The following is a 19,720-nucleotide window of genomic DNA, read 5'->3' on the forward strand; positions in this document are numbered from 1 at the left end:
CCATAGAAGACGAGGGCTTGCAGTCTACAGAAAGTTCAGTAGGACGATTGAAAACCTTATCTTTAATATTTCGCAATGTCTCAATGAGCTGCTTTATCACCTTTCGTTCAAATCTAAATTAATTTGGATTGTTAATGATGGGTTGGTAGATTAGTGGATTGCTTAAGAGAAGACTACTCAACCAAGTTCTCAAAAATTCATATTAAATTGTTTATCAATTGTTAATGATGACAGACATTCTCCATTCCCCCCACCAATCGCTTCACCTTTTATTGCGAAAAAGAAAGAGATGCACTGTGTACTAAGTTCAAGACAACGGTTAATATAAAGTCTGATTTTTATGTTTTTTAAGAATTAAGCACTGGGATATTTATTGACCGGAGCCTGTATGCAAGTTTGATTGTTTTGAGTGGAAGGGTCCTAATGGTCTAATAGAGCATTATTAGGAATTTGAACCAATGAAAAGCTGCTTACCTTGGCCAATGATTTTATAACAGGTTAATCTTTATTCATTAGTTCCAATGCTTAAACAGTACCAAAACTCAAATCTTATTGGCTTCAAGGATCTACTTTTTGAGCACTAGACTTTGTTGTCAATTTTCAGTCAATCGGAATTACTATCTCGGTTTAGTGCTATTTTTGTTGGCAATTTTCCTTGAGGCCACACAATTCCCTTAATTCTCTGCTTGCGGAGTTCTTGAACTAAAGTCGCGAATACAATCAAAGAATCGCGTTCCATGTACAAAGTCGTGTTGAACTTGCCCAAGCATAATTTGCAGCAAACCTGTGCATTTTTCTTCGCTCTGACAACAATGGATTTTCCATTTTTTCTGCTATAAACCGTCTTGCAATCTACATAGAAATCAGTAATCTACGTACTAATTAGCAGGAAAATTTGTAATAAGAAAAAAGTGGATAGACCTGGATCCGGAAAACAAAAATGGTGGCTGCGTCTGGAATTAATGCCTTCGCCAAAGAGATAGCCATTCGCAAACGCATTGCCAACATGTATGTTTTTTCTTTTTAATATACAAATATTTTACTTATTTATGTTTTTATGTGAAATACAAAAATGGGTTTTGGGCTTTTGTTGTGCTTTTAATTGATCATAAAACCTATGCAACTTTTGTTCCTTTTTAGGGGTTTTTCATTATTTTGTATAAAGGTGGAAATTTATTGGATTGTTTATTTTGTTAGGCAACTGGAATTACTTATGCATAGTGAATAATAATAATAATTATTATTATTTTTAGGTTTTGCAAGTGATAATTAGAATTTTATTTTTATTTTGGAATATGTAGTGAAGTTGCCTTTCTTAAATTTCTAAGAAGGTATTGATCTAATGATGAAAGGGAAAAAAGAATATTTCTAAGAAGGTATTGATCTAATGATGAAATTCAATTTTTAGGTTTTGGAGGTTTTTCTTCCAAATTTTGCATATGTTTAAGAGTAAAATTCTCCCTCAATTTGGAGATTTTTTATGAAATCATATTGAGATGCAAACTTGTGGTTTATATAGTTGGTAACTAGAGCTCAGCTGGCATTTAGAAGACGGAAGGTATTGCTATTTGTATGAATCCTGGGGAAAACTGTGTACATGAGAAAATGTGTTTATGAAGTCACGTCTTTTTAGTAACTGATTTTTGATTTCCGTTTGCAACTTTGAGAATGCTCTTCCACTCAGCTCCATCAGATCATGAAGTCTGACTTTTGTCACTACTTGATGGTTTGGTCTTGCAATAAAGCTCCCTTCTTTTTTAAGATATTAAAATAATGACTGCATGATCTGAACTATTTAAAATCGATGAGAGATTAACTTCATGTTCCGTTGTTCATTGAAATTACTATTTTTCTCATTTCTTTGTTTGAAAGTTATGGTTGTGTTATTGATGTAGAATCAATTAAGAAGGAGAATTAGGCAGCACAGAAGAAGGGAAAGGCAGAGAGGAAGAATGAAGAGAAGAGGAGAGGGGAAAGTGGGGGAGAGGGGAGAGACGTGAACAACCAACCAACCAAAATATCTTTCATTCATCAAATAATTTTTCAATCCAATTACAACCATATAAATAACAAAATTATAAACGTGGGCTTGGCCAAACCCATATACAAGCCCAATAAAACATAATGCCTAAAAATAAATGGAAGGTAAAATGGTCTAAACACATGTATGGGTTTGGCCCAAGCCCACGTTTATTATTTTGTTATTTATATGGTTAAAATTGGATTGAAAAATTAGTTGATGAGTGAAAGATTTTTGGTTGGTTGTTGTTCACGTCTCTCCCTTCTCCTCTTCTCATCATCTTCTTCTTCCTCTCTACCTTTCCCTTCTTCTGTGCTGCCTGATTCTCCTTCTTAATTGATTCTACATCAGTTATGTTACCTTGGAATGTATGCTAACCACCACGCCTCCTAATGTGATGGCAGTTGTGTAATAGAGAGTGATCATAATTAAAATAATTATTTTCCTCTACCTTTCTTGTTTGATTTTCCTTTTGAGCTGACCTATTCTGTGGTTTCGCAGGTATAATGAAAGAGAAGAGGATTTTGCATCATTGAGGGAATACAATGATTACTTGGAAGAAGTAGAGGATATGAGTACGTTTATCTGTTGTGCACGTGATATAGTATACATTACACAGAGTATTGTGTTCGATAATTGTGTTTGCTTGCAGTTTTTAATTTAATTGAAGGAGTAGACGTTCCTGCCATTGAAGCAAAGATTGCTGAGTACCAGAGAGAAAATGCTGAACAAATCATGAATGCTCATGCTCGCAAAGTTTCACAAATTTGTCTTTGCATAACATTATACTCCAACAATAGTTAGTTCGATCTGAATGCTATATGATATATGTTTGTTTCTTTGATCAAATAGGCTGACGAATATGCAGCAGCTCTGGCAGCAAGCAAGGGACAACCTGCACAGACGGGTGTTGATTTGGTGAGTTTATCTTATGGATTTCAAATCTTTCGGCATTTTAATCGTTGATTTACTCTTTTACTTGAATCTAAATGTTTATGCAATGCTTATGTTTACCTTTTCTCAGTTGGTATCGAGTTACAGAATTTTTTATCACCATTGATTCTCTCTCTGTACTTTATTTCTTTTAGTTTTAGTACTATCAACAGTTATGTGGTTATCTATTTGGCTCTTCTTATATCATGAGCGAAGTTGCAACAAAAGAATTTTTCTATGTTGTTCTGATGCCAGCTGAAAATTCAGCAGTTTGTGAGGTCATACTTAAGTGTCTATGATCCTGGAGTACAGCTCTGGTCAATCTGTCACCTGAACATCCTAAAAAACCTAAAAGCTTAGTCCTGTAACGTTTGGAGAATAACCCCTTATCGAAGGGCTTAGTTATTCTAACGGTGCACTTAAAATTTAAACCACTTCTTTGGAAGGATGTTCTTGCTCCACTCCCTTCTTTGACCCCATCCACTCATCTGGTGATCCCTTGCTTCACATTCAGGTGTTTGCTCATTCTTTAGACCTGAGAATGAGATTTCGGCTCATTGCAGTCAGCTCTGGGGTTCTTTACACCAGGATATCACAAGGCCGATGTGCGTCAGCCCTACGAATTCAACAAAAAAGGAAATTGGTATATGCTTCCCATTTAAGCCAAGTCTCACACACATGTCAACCATTATATGTTCACGAATTCAATAATGCTTATCACTCTTTGATTATTCCATTATACAGGATAAGTGCTAACAATCAAGAGGGGAGTGTTTCCTACTCTTTTTTCTAATTAATTTTTCTTCATTCTTTCTATTTGCCCTTCCTTCCCTTCTTTTTTAGTTTTTTGGGGAGTTTTAACATTATCAGAATTAGGTTTATGATGCTAAATCCTAGTTGCTGAAGAAAGGTTTTTTGTGGAACCTATCCTGTCATTTATTTTTGCTGATAGTCTTCTTTAAATGACACGGGGACTTGTACTGCTGCATATGTGATGCAAACTCACAACACTTCGATGTTCATTAATTAAAATCTCTTTTTTCATATATTAAATCTCAAGCCAGTTGTAGAGATTTGGAAGACTTCTCAAATTATTATTCCGTAAATTCAAACTGAAGGTGAGGAGCTGAAGAATTATGATATATTTAAGTATATTAGCTCAATGATTTAACAGGGTGTATAACCTTTAACTGTTTGGTTTTGCACTCGCATATGGGTTTTTCATGTTTACCCTTTTTCTCCGGGTTTCCAGTGTAAGCACGTTTGTAAATAGCTTTAACTTCAATGCAGTCTTCAATCTCTCAAGAAGGGACCGGAACTAGTGCTTAGGGACAATATGGCCCGGCTATAGCTGGGACTGTGCAGCCACGTCCAACAGGCACGGCCCCTCAACCCAGCCCAGTTGGGTCGGGTCATGACATGCTAGGACTTTAAAGTGTTGATGAAGAAAAAATGAAACTCCGAGCTGAAAAGGCTGCAAAGGCAGGAGGGTGGAGTACAGAAATAAGCAAGAAATGGGCACTCGAAGAAGCATTTGCAAGCATTTGGATATGATGTTTCCTTTCTATTATCAACTAGCTTTTAAATTGTGTCAAGTCTTGCTAAAGAAAAGCTTTGGTTTGTCTGAACTTTGGAAGAATTATGATGAATTGAGTGGAGAGTATCTGTTGGATTCTTCGGTATTCCACGTTTCTGAAAAATGCCCAAGTGAAGCAGCATTTGCCATTTATAGTGAATTTTTAGTAGTTTGAACTATGATTTGATTTTTGAAATTTTTTAGCTGTTTTTGGTTGTATAGAGAGGCTGATAGGCTCCTATCCACCCGCACCCATTCTAGAAGGCTCCAAAAGAAGAAAAAACGTGCAAGTGGGTGGAAATACCAGAATCTTTAGAGAGGAGGGAAGGGTTTGTTAGAAGTTGGCTATAAATATAGGTAGAAATTAGCCATATGGGAGAGGATGGAGAGAGTATTAGAGTGGTTACTGTTCTTGTTCTCAGCTACAGCCTTCTATAGGCTTTTGTTATCATTTCAATTCCTATAATTGTTTTTATTTCAATAAAATGTCCCTTATTTAGCATTTGATCTTGTTCATTCCAGTCGGTATCTTATCAATTGATATCAGAGCGATCGATTCTGGGACTAAGGGAAACTATTCAGCAGCAGAGAATCAAAAGAGAGTTTGAGCTTGATAAGGAGTGAATCGGAGAAGATGGTGATGCAACAGAAAGAAAGTCGAGCCGTTGATTCAGGGTTGGATTCATGTAGCCGATTCAACACACAGATATTCTATGGGGATAAGTTAGATTTGTGGCTGTTTGAGGCAGAGCAATGCATAAACATGAATCGAAACTTACTGGAGAGGGAGAAGGTAGAAGCCGCAGTCGCTTGCTTCCTTGGAGAGGCTTGGGCATGGTTTCAAGAGATAGACTACTACTTTCCGATACAAACCTGGGAAGAATTGAAGGCGTTGACGTTGACTCGATTCCATGAGGAGCAAATCTCCATTGTTGAAGAAATTCCAGAAGGTAAGCCGGGGAGGGTGGTTAACTGGATGACAGCACTTTGGGAGACAAAGAATGAACGGCCACCACCGTCGGAAGAAGAGGAGAAGTATGAGTTTCGATTTTCAAAATTTCCACTGGCGCTAGAAGGAGGGAAGACTAGTGTGACGGGGGTTCAATTACTTCCTAAGGTTCACAAGGGGCCCATGGGAGAAGAGCAGGACATGCCAGTTGTGGAGGAAGGAAACAGAAAAGTGAAAGGAGGACTGGGCGAACAATGGCGACCAAAGTACCGAAATCGACAACTAGAGAGCCCTGCACTTGAAGAGGAATACCGCTAGTAGTCTGAGGCATGGGTAATTCCCTTGACGAACATTTTAGTTGCTATAATGGAAGAGCAACTGGTTAAGCCGACTCCAGAGAAGATGATGGAAGAAAAATGGGTGAAGATAGTGGGTTTGGATTATAGTAAAGAGGTGGCCCAATAAGGAAATTGCAAAATTTCATTTAATCAAACCCAAGACGTAATGGGCCTATATGGAGTAAGGATAAATGGCCCAACTACTATTTACACCCATAAAAACCAATTGATTTCTCTAGATTCAAGCACTAATCTGCTGCAACTAGGAAACTGACTTTACCACCAGTGGAGGGAGAAGAATACAAATGAGCATCACACTGAAAAGGCACCCAGATTTCTGGAAGTGTTTCGGAGATTTTGAAAACACTGTTGTAGATCCCATTGCCCTGAAGACAATGAAAGTGAAAAAACGAATGGACCAGCTAGGAGTCGTGATGTCCATTTGTCTAATTGGTTATGGGATCTTAATGGGTACTATACTCGTAGTTTTTAGAACGGGCGAGATGAACATATCAGTGAGAGAAACATTGGATGAGTTGATGACTCGATGGGAGAACCATGGACGTGAAGATGAAGGATTGGCAGTAGCAACACCGGAGCAATCCATTAATTCCGTAGACAGAAAAAATCATGATTTAAACAGACTACAGGGAGGAGAATCGAAGAAATGGCTGCTAGATAAATTTTCCCCCTCTCTAGGGACGGTCAAAGATAAAATACCCAAGAACCAATCCCAGGTTCTAGAATTGCCACTGAGGAAGTATTTGGACTCCAAAATTGGTAAATGAAGACATGGGGATGGTTAAGCGAATTGGGCTAACCCGAACTTGGGAGCAATTCCGGCGACAATTGTTTCTTCATTCCCGTCAAACTCAAGAGGGAAGTCTGTACGGAAAGTTTATGGATATACGACAAACAAGTTACATGGATGAGTTCTGGAGATATTTTGAAGCTACACTAGTAGTGGGTATTCGGGAAGAGGTCATGGGAAGCAGATTTATTGGGCTGAGCTCTAAAATGAAGGAGGCCAAACTAACTGAGGATAGAAATCAAATAGCTGAATTACCACCTGGAGAAGCTTTGATGTGGTATCAATGTGATAAACCCCCTGTGAATTTCACCTATCAGCAACGTCACAAGAAGGGCGTGTAGAGGAAGTTTGAGGGAATATTCTAGAAATGTTAAAGTTGTTACAAGAGGTCAGTTGGTATATATAAATAGTGAAGGATAGATAGGGGATATTCATTCAGAAAACTAGCAATCTAAGTCCGATAGGAGAGGAAGCAGCTCTCGAAACCTGCTTGTTAATTTCTCTTCTCTTTCGATCTTAGAGTCTGTAATTCTCAGTTTTAATAAAAGTTCCTATTAATTCCATTATTGTGTGAGTCGACTTATCAGTTAATCGAGCATTATTTCACCTGGGCAATTCGGATTCAGCAGGTTCTATCAAATTGGTATCAGAGCGTGTGACATTCTGGGAAGCGGATGTCGACGACAAGGATGGATAATCGAATTGAAATGCTGGAAAACGCAGTGGCTCAGATTCAACCCTTGGGTACCTCGGTAATCGCATTGAAAGGGGACTTGGAACATTTAAATGCGAGATTGGGGATGGAGTTGAGCAAAATGAATGAGAGGTTGAAGGTCAGTCTCGCCTTGGGAAGGAAGGAGCTGAACGAAGGCCTTCAAGCAATAGCGAAGATGTTCAAGGGAGCATCCCCAGAATCCTTTGTGATGACAGGGGAAGGAAGTAGAATGAAATCCACCGGTCTTAGGGAGGAAGTTATGGAATTAGAAGTTACATTACCCGAGAAGGAGGTTGCTCCAGCGGCTGAAGGAACTTACTGTAAACTAGAGCTACCCCTATTTAATGGGGTTGACCCGGACTCATGGATATTCAGAGCTGAAAGGTACTTTGGCATGAACAAGTTGACTGATGCTGAACGTGCGGTGGCAGCTGGGATATGCATGGAAGGAAGTGCTTTGTCTTGGTTTCAGTGGGAAGATGGGAGGCGTCCCATTCGAAGCTGGGTAGAACTAAAACAGAGGTTATTGGAGAGATTTCGAGATACCCAATATGGGACTCTACATCAGTGATTTCTGGCGATCAGACAGACCGGGACAGTGGCCGAATATCGAGAAAAATTTGAGGTAATGTCGGCACCCTTGAAGAATGTAAACGAGGAGACCTTAGAGGGGGTCTTCATAAATGGGCTGGAAGAAGAAGTGCAGGCAGAGGTATTGATGGCAAAGCCGGTGGGACTTTCACAGATCATGGATATGGCACAGAGGGTGGAGGATAGGAATAATCGAATTAACAAAGCAAAGGACAAGGAACGACCGAGAAACAAGGGGGTGATTATTCCAAACACAGCAAGGGTTGAGCAACGGACTGTACCTTGGCATCTAAACAAGGGACTGGAAGGGCAGGAAAAAAGGGGCAACCCTTTAGCAAACACCACTATGGGGTTTAGAAAATTGTCACGGGCTGAGATTCAAACAAAGAAGGAAAAAGGATTATGTTTCCGATGCGATGAGAAATTCCAACCGGGGCACAAATGTCGCAACAAGGAGTTTCAGGTGTTGCTGGTTGACGAGGAAGAGGAGAGGGAATTGGAGCGGCTAGAAGAGATCATAGATTGTAGTGAATTGGAAGGGGTTGAGCTATCAATGAACTCTGTCGTCGGGTTAACATCACCCAAGACCATGAAGGTTAAGGGTAAAGTGGAAGGGGAGGACGTAGTAGTGCTAATTGACTCCGGGGCAACGCACAATTTTATTTCCTGGGAATTAATCAGGAAGCTCAACCTGCCAATAACGGAGACCAATGGATACCAGGTGCAAGTGGGCACCGGTATAGCTGTTAAGGGAAAGGGAAAATGTCAAGGAGTGGTTTTTTATATGCAATTCGTGCTGGTGGTAGAAGATTATTTGCCCATAGAGCTGGGCAGCTCCGACATGATTTTGGGAATGCAGTGGCTTAGTACTTTAGGCACGGTTCAGGTTAACTGGAAGTTGTTGGAGATGAAAATACCTATGGGGGGTAACGCGGTTACCTTAAAAGGAGAAGAAGGGCCAAGTAAATCCCTGGTTTCGTTAAAATCCATGATCAAAACTCTGCAACAGGAAGGAGAGGGAATGGTAGTGGAGTTGTGTTCAGTGCAAGTAGATGGACAACACTCTAAGGTAGATATTCCACAGCCAATTCAGGAGTTGATTACAGAAATACAGCGCCATTTTTGAGTCACCAACAGGTTTACCGCCCTTGCGAGGTTATGAACATGCTATTACGTTAAGGGCAGAAAGTGAACCTATCAGTGTTCGACCCGACAGATATCCCCACGCACAGAAGGCAGAGATTGAGAGACTGGTGACAGAAATGTTGGAGGCAGGTATAATCCAAACAAGTAGTAGCCCCTTCTCCAGCCCAGTATTGCTCGTGAAAAAAAAAGATGGTGGATGGAGATTTTGCGTGGATTACCGAGCCACTATCCTTGACGGTTTCCCTATTCCGGTCATTGATGAATTACTAGATGAGCTGCATGGTGCCACCATCTTCTCCAAGCTGGACTTGAAATCAGGTTACCACCAAATACGTCTTAAGGCAGGTGATGAATACAAATCAGCCTTTCGGACTCATGAAGGGCATTATGAATTTTTAGTAATGCCTTTTGGGCTTACAAATGCCCCGGCAACTTTTCAATCCCTGATGAATAAAGTGTTCAAGGGGTTGTTAAGGAAAGGTGTATTGGTTTTCTTTGATGACATACTAGTTTATAGCCGGAATCTGGAGGAGCATTGTAGTCATCTAAGAATGGTATTTGGGATATTGAAGGAGCAGAAGTTGTATGCAAACCGCAAGAAGTGCGAGTTTGGTTGAGACACTCTGGAATACTTGGGGCATTTGATCAGTGCGCAAGGAGTCGCAGCCGACCCCAAAAAGATTCAAGCAATGCAGTCTTGGCCGGTGCCTAAGGACCTTAAGGCATTAAGAGGGTTCCTAGGCTTAACCGGGTATTATAGAAAGTTCGTGGAAGGGTATGGAAAGTTGGCCGAACCTCTCACTAGACAATTAAAGAAGGAAAGTTTTTCGTGGGATCATGAAGCAGATTTAGCATTTCTAGCATTAAAGGAAGCCATGATGAAGGTGCTGGTTTTGGCTCTGCCCAACTTCTCTACTCCATTTGTAGTTGAAACGGATGCTTTTGGAGTGGGCCTAGGTGCTGTACTGTCGCAACAACAAAGGCCAATAACTTTTTTCAGCCAAGCATTATCAGCCCGAGCTCGGCTTAAATCCATTTATGAGAGGGAACTCATGGCTATAGTCTTAGCAATCCAGAAGTGGAGACCTTATTTGCTGGGAAGGCATTTTATAGTACGCACCGATCAGAAGAACCTGAAATTTTTGTTGGAGCAACGATTGGTTAGTACTGAACATCAAAAATGGGTTACTAAACTGCTGGGATATGATTTTGAGATCCAATATAGGCCTGGCCTTGAGAATAAGGCGGCAGATGCGTTATCTAGACTTCCAGCAACAGCAGAACTATCCATTTTGACCGTGACTAAGGTACTGGACGTGGCTGAGATACAGAACCAGGTAAGAGCTGATGAGAGGCTATCTGGGATTAGGGAAGCTCTACTTATAGACCCCTTGTCCATCGAGGGTTGGTCACTAGTTGATGATTGTCTTTTATACAAAAGGAGGCTGGTTGTACCTAAGGAGTCAGATATAATACCCAGATTACTCCAAGAATTTCACAGCAGTGCTCTGGGAGGCCACTCAGGGGTCTTGAAAACTTATAAACGAGTCTCCAAGGAGCTTTTTTGGACAGGGATGAAAAAAGACGTCCAGAAGTTTGTGGAGTCATGTTCAGTTTGCCAACAGAACAAGTACTTGGCCCTGTCACCAGCAGGGTTATTACAACCCTTACCTATACCGGAGGCAATATGGGAAGACATAAGCATGGATTTTATTCAAGGGCTGCCAAAATCCCGAGGGTGGGATACAATATTGGTAGTGGTAGATCGCTTGAGCAAGTACGCTCATTTCATGACATTGAAACATCCTTTCACTGCGAAGACCGTGGCTGATTCCTTCATACAAGGAGTAGTGAAACTACATGGATTTCCTCGATCAATCGTGTCAGATAGGGACAAGGTTTTCCTAAGCCTATTCTGGTCCGAACTATTTAGACTCTAGGGCACCCAACTGAAAAGAAGCACAACCTATCATCCCCAAACGGATGGGCAAACGGAGGTGGTGAATCGCTGCTTGGTAACGTACTTAAGATGCTTTGCTAACAGCCATCCCCGATCTTGGTCTGAATGGATTCCTTGGGCTGAGTTTTGGTATAATTCTTCATTTCACACATCGACCAAGGCTACACCATTCAAGATTGTATATGGGCGTGATCCTCCTCCGGTTATACGCTATGGGACCAGGCACACCCCGGTGGCTGACCTTGATCAACAGCTACAACAACGTGATGGGATGTTAGCGGTTCTGAAACTACAGCTGGAAAAGGCTCAATCCAGGATGAAGAAGGAGGCAGACAATGGGAGGAGAGCTGTCCAGTTTCAAGAAGGGGATTGGGTGTATCTTAAACTTCAGCCTTATCGCCAGAAGTCCTTAGCTAAGCGTGCTAATGAAAAATTGTCTCCTCGGTACTTTGGTCCCTATGCAGTTCTTAAAAAAATAGGAGCAGTGGCGTATAGACTCCAATTGCCGACCGAATCAAATATTCATCCAATATTTCACGTTTCACAATTAAAGAAGGCTGTAGGTTCTACATCTCCTATCCAGCCCATTCCCCCAATCCTCAGTCCTGAGCTGGAGTGGAAGGTACAGCCTGCTGAAGTGCTGGGAGTCAAACCAACAAGCCAGCTAGGCATGGTTGGTCGAGAAGTATTAATTCAGTGGAAAGACCTTCCCCCCTTTGAAGCGTCGTGAGAGCCATTCGAACTGATCAATTCTCAGTTTCCAGAATTCCACCTTGGGGACAAGGTGCTTTTGTTGGCAGGGGGTATTGATAAACCCCCCGTGAATTTCACCTATCAGCAACGTCACAAGAAGGGCGTGTAGAGGAAGTTAGAGGGAATATTCTAGAAATGTTAACGTCGTTACAAGAGGTCAGTTGGTATATATAAATAGTGAAGGATAGATAGGGGATATTCATTAAGAAAACTAGCAATCTGAGCCGATAGGAGAGGGAGCAGCTCTCAAAACCTGCTTGTTAATTTCTCTTTTCTTTCGATCTTAGAGTCTGTAATTCTCAGTTTTAATAAAAGTTCCTATTAATTCCATTATTGTGTGAGTCGACTTATCAGTTAATCGAGCATTATTTCACCTGGGCAATTCGGATTCAGCAGGTTCTATCACAACGGAAGGAGGATAATTTTGTTAATAGGTTGAAGTCGATGATATGGGCTGAGGGCAAGATGTTAAAGCTTCAGGAGATGGGCCATATCTTGGAGTGGGCCAGAAAAGTTAAGGATAGAAATGAACCAATAATTCAAGCCCAAGCAAATTATAAGATTAATACATATACTTCAATCCAAACTCTGACTTCAGGAGTTCTTTTGGGGGGCCAACTGATTATGGAATTTGTATGGATAACATTATATTGGTGGGTGGACAACTGGCTACACAAACTAACAGTTGCCACAAGCTTACTCCAAACATGGATCACCACCGATATGTAATTCTGAATTTTGAAATTGAGCTAACCTTCCACTTTGAGGGCAAGGTGGATTTTGGGGCGGCGGGTATTGATAGGCTCATATCCACTCGCACCCATTCTAGAAGGTCCCAAAAGAAGAAAAAACGTGCAAGTGGGTGGAAATACCAGAATCTGTTAGAGAGGAGGGAAGGGTTTGTTAGAAGTTGGCTATAAATATAGGTAGAAATTAGCCATATGGGAGAGGATGGAGAGAGTATTGGAGTGGTTACTGTTCTTGTTCTCAGCTACAGCCTTCTATAGGCTTTTGTTATCATTTCAATTCCTGTAATTGTTTTTATTTCAATAAAAAGTCCTTTATTCAGCATTTGTTCTTGTTCATTCCAGTCGGTATCCTATCAGAGGCCGACCCAAAAGTCTAGGGGTTATGAATTCCCATTCTTGGAGAGGAAGAGTCCATTCGTGTTGATTAAGTTGCAAAGACTCGTCTGTGGGGAGAAAGGGAGTTATCACGACTTAAAATATTGTAAATTATGTTATAGTGAAATTAAAATTTAGTATCTACCTAATAGTGCCAGATGCGATAAAAAACTTGAAGAGCCTGATTGTGTTTGGTTGTGCTTACGAGTAACTTTTATTTTTAATATATATTTAGATAAGTTACACTTCTCTAATTTTTCTAAAAACATTTCTTTTTAGTGTCAAAATAAGTAACTTTTCAAAATCTAGCGAGGGGGTTTGTCTATGAACATTTTGATTTCCACCGATCAAAAAGTTACTTATTTTCTTAATAAGCTCTGTTTGTCTACCATTGGATAAGCAAGGTGAGAATGGAGGGAACTTTAATGAGAGTAGAGGAGAGAGCTTGCAGAAAAGCTGAGGAGAAGAGGCAGGCTAGATTAGAGAAGGAGCTACCGGAGGAGGAGGAAAGAAAGCAGAGAGAAGTTGCTAGGTTGGTTGAAGAATGTAGGAGATTGCGGGACCAGAAGTTGGACAAAAAAGATTGTGGAAAAGTTTCCCCTTCTGATATGGATAGAAATAGGAAAAAAGAAGCTGAAAAGAAGCATCAGTAGAGAAAGATAGAAAGAGATGGGGGATCAAGCAAAAGCAACTCTGATGCCAAGGAACCACAAAGGAGAGTTGGCAAGGGAAGTGCGCGCAACAAGAAAATAGTTGGTGACAAATGCGAACAATGCAGAGCTGAATCTGAAAATGTGAAGTCTCATAGTGTAGAAGTGGGTCATGGATTTAAATGTGCTACCATGAGCAGCCATAACCGAGGAACAGCTGGAACAAGATACCTGGATTGTATGAAGAGCACCTTTTTATCTTCTTCTAGAGCATATAGTGGAAATGGTTTTTTGGGAAGAAGTGCTAATATTTCTTCTGTTTCAAGCGAACACAGACCTAATGCATCTGTAGATAATGTTCAAGGTTCTGCATATAGGAGAAATGTCTTCCCGCCAAAATGGGTATCAGGGAGATCAAATGTAAATGGAGATGATAAAAATGCCTATCGTCCTGTAAGTTATTTATTGTCTTTAATTGATCTTGTTTGCATATCTTTGTTGTGGATTGGGTTGGCTGTTAATTGTGTTTATTAGCTAACTGAAGATGGCTGATAGGTAAGGAAGCCAGTTTTCCATACGTGGCCATTATGGATATTGTAACCTGATGTTGGTAATGCTCATAACGTTACTTTTTCTAGTTGTGACCAATGAGATGTCCTTTCAGGTGATTGATATCTTGGCATGTGTCTCAATCTTATTTTGCCCAACATAAAATTTTAAATAAGTCTACCTTGAGTTCTGAACTATAATGGTCGTCTTGTACATCTGTGAGCAGGTTATTGTAGACTCTAGTCACACGGCCTTTGTCGTGGTTTGTTTTTATGTGGAACACATATTTATGCTGTCGTTTTAACTACAGGTGGTCACTGAACCTGAACCATGTTCAGCCCCTAAAAAATCACGGCAACAATTATTCACTTGTTCTTTTACTGTTTCTGCACCCTCTATTCCGAGTATCATTGGTAGGCCAAACGTGAAGTCCCAAACAGAAGTTCAGAGCCCACCACAACTTTCTGATGGACCGATAAACTTTGGACAGCTGCCACCATCTACTTTACCCCCTCCTCCTATTGGATTAACAAACAGCAGTAGATATCTGTCTTCCATTGTCATCTGGAGCTATATTTCCTAGGATTGGAGAAGCACCAGATCAACTTTTATCTGAGGGGTCAGAAATTTTTGAAGACCCTTGCTATTTTCCAGACCCACCTGTATCCTTGCTTGGACCAGTTTCTGAATCACTCAATAGCTTTGTGTTGAACCTCGGTTTTGTAGCAGATAGGATATTGGAATCACCATGATCTGTGAAGCCTACACATCCACCATCTGAAGTCACCAAGCCATCACCAATTCGGTCTCCATTGTCACGATCACGAGTTTTGGAGGAAAGGCATGATAGTTCTTTTTTTCCCCTAGTACTCTTAAAGCTCAGGATAAATCAAACGATGCAAATGAAAGTGGAATATGGTAGATGTGGAATAGTTCTCCAGGTCAGGCTGGTCTAGGCTTGGTTGGTGGACTTTCCGGCTGGCTTCCCGAACTGAGCAGACCAAAGGAAGATATTATGCATTCAGTGCCTCAGAAAAAAATGGCCTTGCTGTTTAAGAATGATGAGAAAATCCATGCTGACACTCATTGTTTGTAAAATGTTTTTCTTGGCAATTTTGAGAATGCAGTGACATTTGATAGTTCTGTCCCTAGCATTTTTTATGGTCCATGGTTGCCAAAAACTTTATATGGTCCAACTTCCAGTAGTGAGAACCAAATTTTGTTGAATCCTAGGGAGAAAGCTGATCAGAATGGTATGATTTATGGGAGTACCAGTGATTGTGCTTCTAACCAACCATTTGACATGTCTGCAGCTAATACTTGAGCCAAGCAAGGTCCTTAACCCTTATTTTTTAATTTGTGTTGTAATCCCGGTTGCCTCATCAGCTGTTTCTTGTTGGTTTAGATATTTGATAGTGTGCTTTAAGGTTGTGTTGGGTACTCCGAATTAGAGCATATAAGGAAAGTATAAAATTATAGTAGATATACTATGCAGTAATGCAAACACTATCAAGGTGGATATTATGTTATAATTTTTATTCTATAGAACATAAATTACACTATGTTTCTTAAGCTAACAAGATAACATAATATGGAGGGAGGAGGCGGGTCTAAGTCTGATAACAAAGAATAGTACAAATATATATATATATATTTTTTTAAAATGAATGACTTATAAATGTTATCCTCTTTTATCCAATCCTAATATTATATACCTCGTGTTATTTCCTCTAATTTAATGCGTAATTTCTTGTGAATTCTAATCTGATGTGCCAAAGGTAACCTAAAAGTGTGTCTGAGAATATTTAAGTTGTAATATATAGTTTTCCCTTAGAGGTTGGCATAATCCTAACTTCTTATCATATCCATGTCTTGAGAAATTCTACTTTAGCTCCTTTTACTTGTTGAATAAAATGCGTGAATAACGTCAATTCTTCTTGTCTTGTTTCTTTTAATAAATAATAAGCAGAGATCCAGCTAACATCTCACCGCTTAGGTGGTTGTATGTAAAAAAATGATGAATACTTTCGAAATGTTTGTTACTGTGATTTACTGACCTGCACAAATATGAATCCTACCTTATATGGAGAATTTTTTTTTTTTTAATCTTATATAAATTTTTAGGATGACAGCCAGGTATTCAATTTGAAACGTGCCCTGAACTGGAAAAGATGGCATTTACTTTGAAACACAGAAATTACTGCTTTTTGGTCTTATTGTTTAAGAATCTGATGTAAAAATGTTTCGACTTTTTTTGAGTTGCTGCATTCCAGCCTTCTTTACCTCCCCGTTTTTTAGGGGGGATCAAAGGATTTCAACCACCACCTCTCAAGGAGGCTGGAATCCAGTCCATTGGCTTAGGAAGCCGTTCGCTCTTACCACTCGCGCTAGGCCTTGGCTTTCTCGTTTCACTTCTATTTGTTTGTGCATTTGGTTACTATATTCAATAGCAAGTTGTGCTGAGCTTCTTGTATTTTTCGCTTGCAGAACGGACTGGAAGGAGAGAGCTTAAGAGACGGAGCTGAGACTCTTCAACATTGACGCCCCATATCAGTGGCCTTTACTCCATCTCGGAGTCGGATGTACTGCATCGTTGGCCATATCATTAAAAATGGGGGAATGACACAGCGTAGGCGGGACTTGAATGAAAAGGCCTCTTGTAGAGGAGAATTTAGAGGATATTGGATGTGTCATATCTTCTTTCTTTTCTATATAAGGGAGATTTTCTAATAACAATATTACTGGTGAATGCCTGCGCTCAACTATATTAATTTTGTTCATTTGTGGCCAGTTCGTTTCGGACTCTATCTTAAGATAAAAACTCCTGTCGATCAACTAACGAGGCTCGGCCCCACTCCGAGGGAAGTGTACTTAATCTGTTGCACTCGGGTTCTCGGTTTGGGCTGCAACGAAGTTGGGGCAGCTCTTCGCACCCGTGAAACCCGTCTCGTTCGATGAGATATACTATATAAATTAATTAATCATGAACTACGCTTTCTTGATGCAGATCGATTTTGCAAGTAAACTCCACACCATCCATTCACAGTACACAATCCGACACTCAATATTAGAAACCTCAAGAAATGGTAAGACATTTTCCCTTGCAAAGTAGAAAATTCAGGACGCTATATCAAGGATTATGCAAGAGAATCTTTTAAGTATATAATTCAATATGGTAGTTGGTGACTTGACATCAAGATTGTGAGATATTGAGCATGTTGGTATTTTTAACTACATTTCCGGTGACTTTAGGAGAATCACAAGTCAAGCATGGCATTCTAAACCACGGTAAGATTCAGAAAGTCAAAATTAGTGGTCAACCACGGTGTGAGGTAGAGAATATCGCTAAAGAACTTGCCCGATGAGCAAAACAAACGAGGCGGGGTGGATACGAACACGGGGCTTGAAAATTTTGCATTAAATCAGAAAGGTGTTTCTTCTTCTGCTAAGGCATCGACATCTACACTTAGAGCAGTTACAGATCTTTACATTCCTACGACAAATCATCTACGTCATATGTATGTAAAGTCCGAAGAGGGACTAATTACAAAAGCAATAATGAGGCAAAAGAATATCTCACAAAACACATGATGACTTGGAACGTGACCAAGCACACGTAATTTAAAGTGAGATTTTTCTTTGTTTTAGCTTCCAGAATAATTTACGAGTTAAATTTATCTTCGTTTCTTTCATTGACCCCGTCAAGTCATATACGCCTTTTTGAGCTTTGTGCCTTTTTTTTTTTTAATTATTTTTATTATTTTTTCAAGTAATAAGTGGGGTTCAATTAGGGGGAAAAAATGGAGTCGGTGAGATGTGATCTATATCCTGTAGACTGTTTTAGGAATCAGGTTGATGGGATTTTGTGGGATTTTTTTTTAAGTGCCCGCAACTATTAAGAATGTTGTCTATCTTGCTTTGGAATCGTCCAAGTTGTTGACCGGATGATTGCTTGATCTTTGATTACATGTTACTCCACTTTCAATTGGTCCACTCTGTTTCTCGCCCTTAGGTATTCTCCCACCTGTGTCGATTTTGGGTATAGATACCCTTTTTTAAAGGTCGTTCGAGCTCTTCTTGAAAGTATGGCGTGGGCTCAAAGATAAGGCCAAGGAAAGAGGCGAAATTCCACTATAAAGTAGATGAAATATAATGAAATAGAGTCACTTGAGGTTCCCTCTGAAATGAGACATGGAAGGGATGTAAAATTGTTGGAAATTGGTTCAAAATGTTGGTTTTGACTAACTTTGACCAATTGGTTAAGCGAGACATGTTGATTATGGGAATTTGAAGGCTGAACTTGTTCTACTTCACTAGTAAAGTATTGTAATTTCTCAAATCAAGTGAATGAGAAATTATGGATGTAATTGAAACTCTAACATGTGAAAATTGTTGAAAATCAAATTAACGTAATGAAATATTCTATTAACTTTCTATGAACCCGGGTGTGATACGTGACAAAATATTCTAGAATATGTTTGACTAAAATTGTTTCAGACGAAAGATCGTGACTTTTGGAGCACATTTTAATAGGTGTATCTTTTCGAATATGAATTCTTTTCATTGGGATCCATCCTTAAGCAAATCAACCATGTGGTCATTGCTTTGGTGCCAAAGTCTACTCATGCACCTAGTGTTGGGGATTATAGACCGATATCTTGTTGTAATGTGATCTATAAAGTGATCATAAAAATCCTTGCATCTAGATTGAGGCCTATCTTGGGGGACATTGTGGACCAAGCACAAGGCGCTTTCATTGAAGGTAAGAGCATGACGGAAAATATTCACCTTGCTCAATAACTCATGAGACAATACAATAGAAAGAAGGTAACTCCAAGATGCTTCCTAAAAATTGATATAAGGAAAGCTTATGATTCGATAAGTTGAGATTTTCTCAAAAGTGTATTTGAAAGGTTGAATTTTCCTTTGAGATTTATTCAATGGGTTATGGAATGTGTCACCTCTCCAACATATTCTGTAACTTCGAATGGGAGTATGCATGGATTCTTCAAAGGCGAGAAAGGTCTTCGGCAGGGTGATCTGCTATCCCCCTTTTTGTTCGTGCTTTGTCTTGAATACTTTTCTAGAATGATCAAGGATGCTACAAATGATAGTGATTTTAATTATCACTCGAAATGTGGTCCCTTAAAGATAACTCATTTGGTTTTTGCGTATGACCTGATGCTCTTTGCAAGGGGAGATGCTATGTCAGTGCAAATTCTCATGAATTGCCTTGATAACTTTGGTTTTGTATTGAGTTTGAAGATCAACACTTTGAAATCCAGTTTATACACAGCTGGGATTTATGGGTTTGAGCTTGAAAGAATCATGGAACTCTCAAATTTTCCAAAAGGTACTATGCCTTTTCGTTACTTGGGTATTACTTTGCTTCGGAAAAGCTCAAAGTGAGTTCTTATGCTCCATTCCTTGATAAAATTGCAATTTATATTGGTGCTTGGAATTGCTCTTCATTAGCTTATGCCGGTAAAAAAGTGGAACTCATTAGGGCGGTGCTTCAAGATGTTGAATGTTTTTAGCTTTTTATCTTCCCTATCCCGATTGCAATTACTTCAAGGGTTGTTAGCCTTTGTCGGAAATTCCTTTG

The 19,720-nt window shown here is 39.7% G+C and overlaps 1 protein-coding gene across 2 annotated transcripts; it reads left to right on the plus strand.

Annotated features, from left to right (window-relative positions):
* Positions 1–244: 244 nt before the first annotated feature.
* On the plus strand, positions 245–9,179 carry LOC111398794. Of its 2 annotated transcripts, none has more exons than XM_023025891.1 (4): positions 245–1,008; positions 2,522–2,595; positions 2,673–2,938; positions 4,244–9,179. In XM_023025891.1, exon 4 carries the CDS (start codon positions 7,971–7,973, stop codon positions 9,057–9,059), a length of 1,089 nt encoding a protein of 362 aa, XP_022881659.1. In that variant the 5' UTR covers positions 245–1,008; positions 2,522–2,595; positions 2,673–2,938; positions 4,244–7,970; the 3' UTR covers positions 9,060–9,179. The 2 variants fall into 2 exon arrangements, 1 of the variants encoding a protein (XP_022881659.1); XR_002703412.1 differs by lacking the exon at positions 4,244–9,179 and adding an exon at positions 3,468–3,569 and having other exon boundaries at positions 423–1,008.
* The last annotated feature ends 10,541 nt before the right edge of the window (positions 9,180–19,720 follow it).

Source organism: Olea europaea, chromosome 1 (assembly GCF_002742605.1).
Source record: "Olea europaea var. sylvestris chromosome 1, O_europaea_v1, whole genome shotgun sequence".
Classification (NCBI taxonomy): Eukaryota; Viridiplantae; Streptophyta; class Magnoliopsida; order Lamiales; family Oleaceae; genus Olea; species Olea europaea.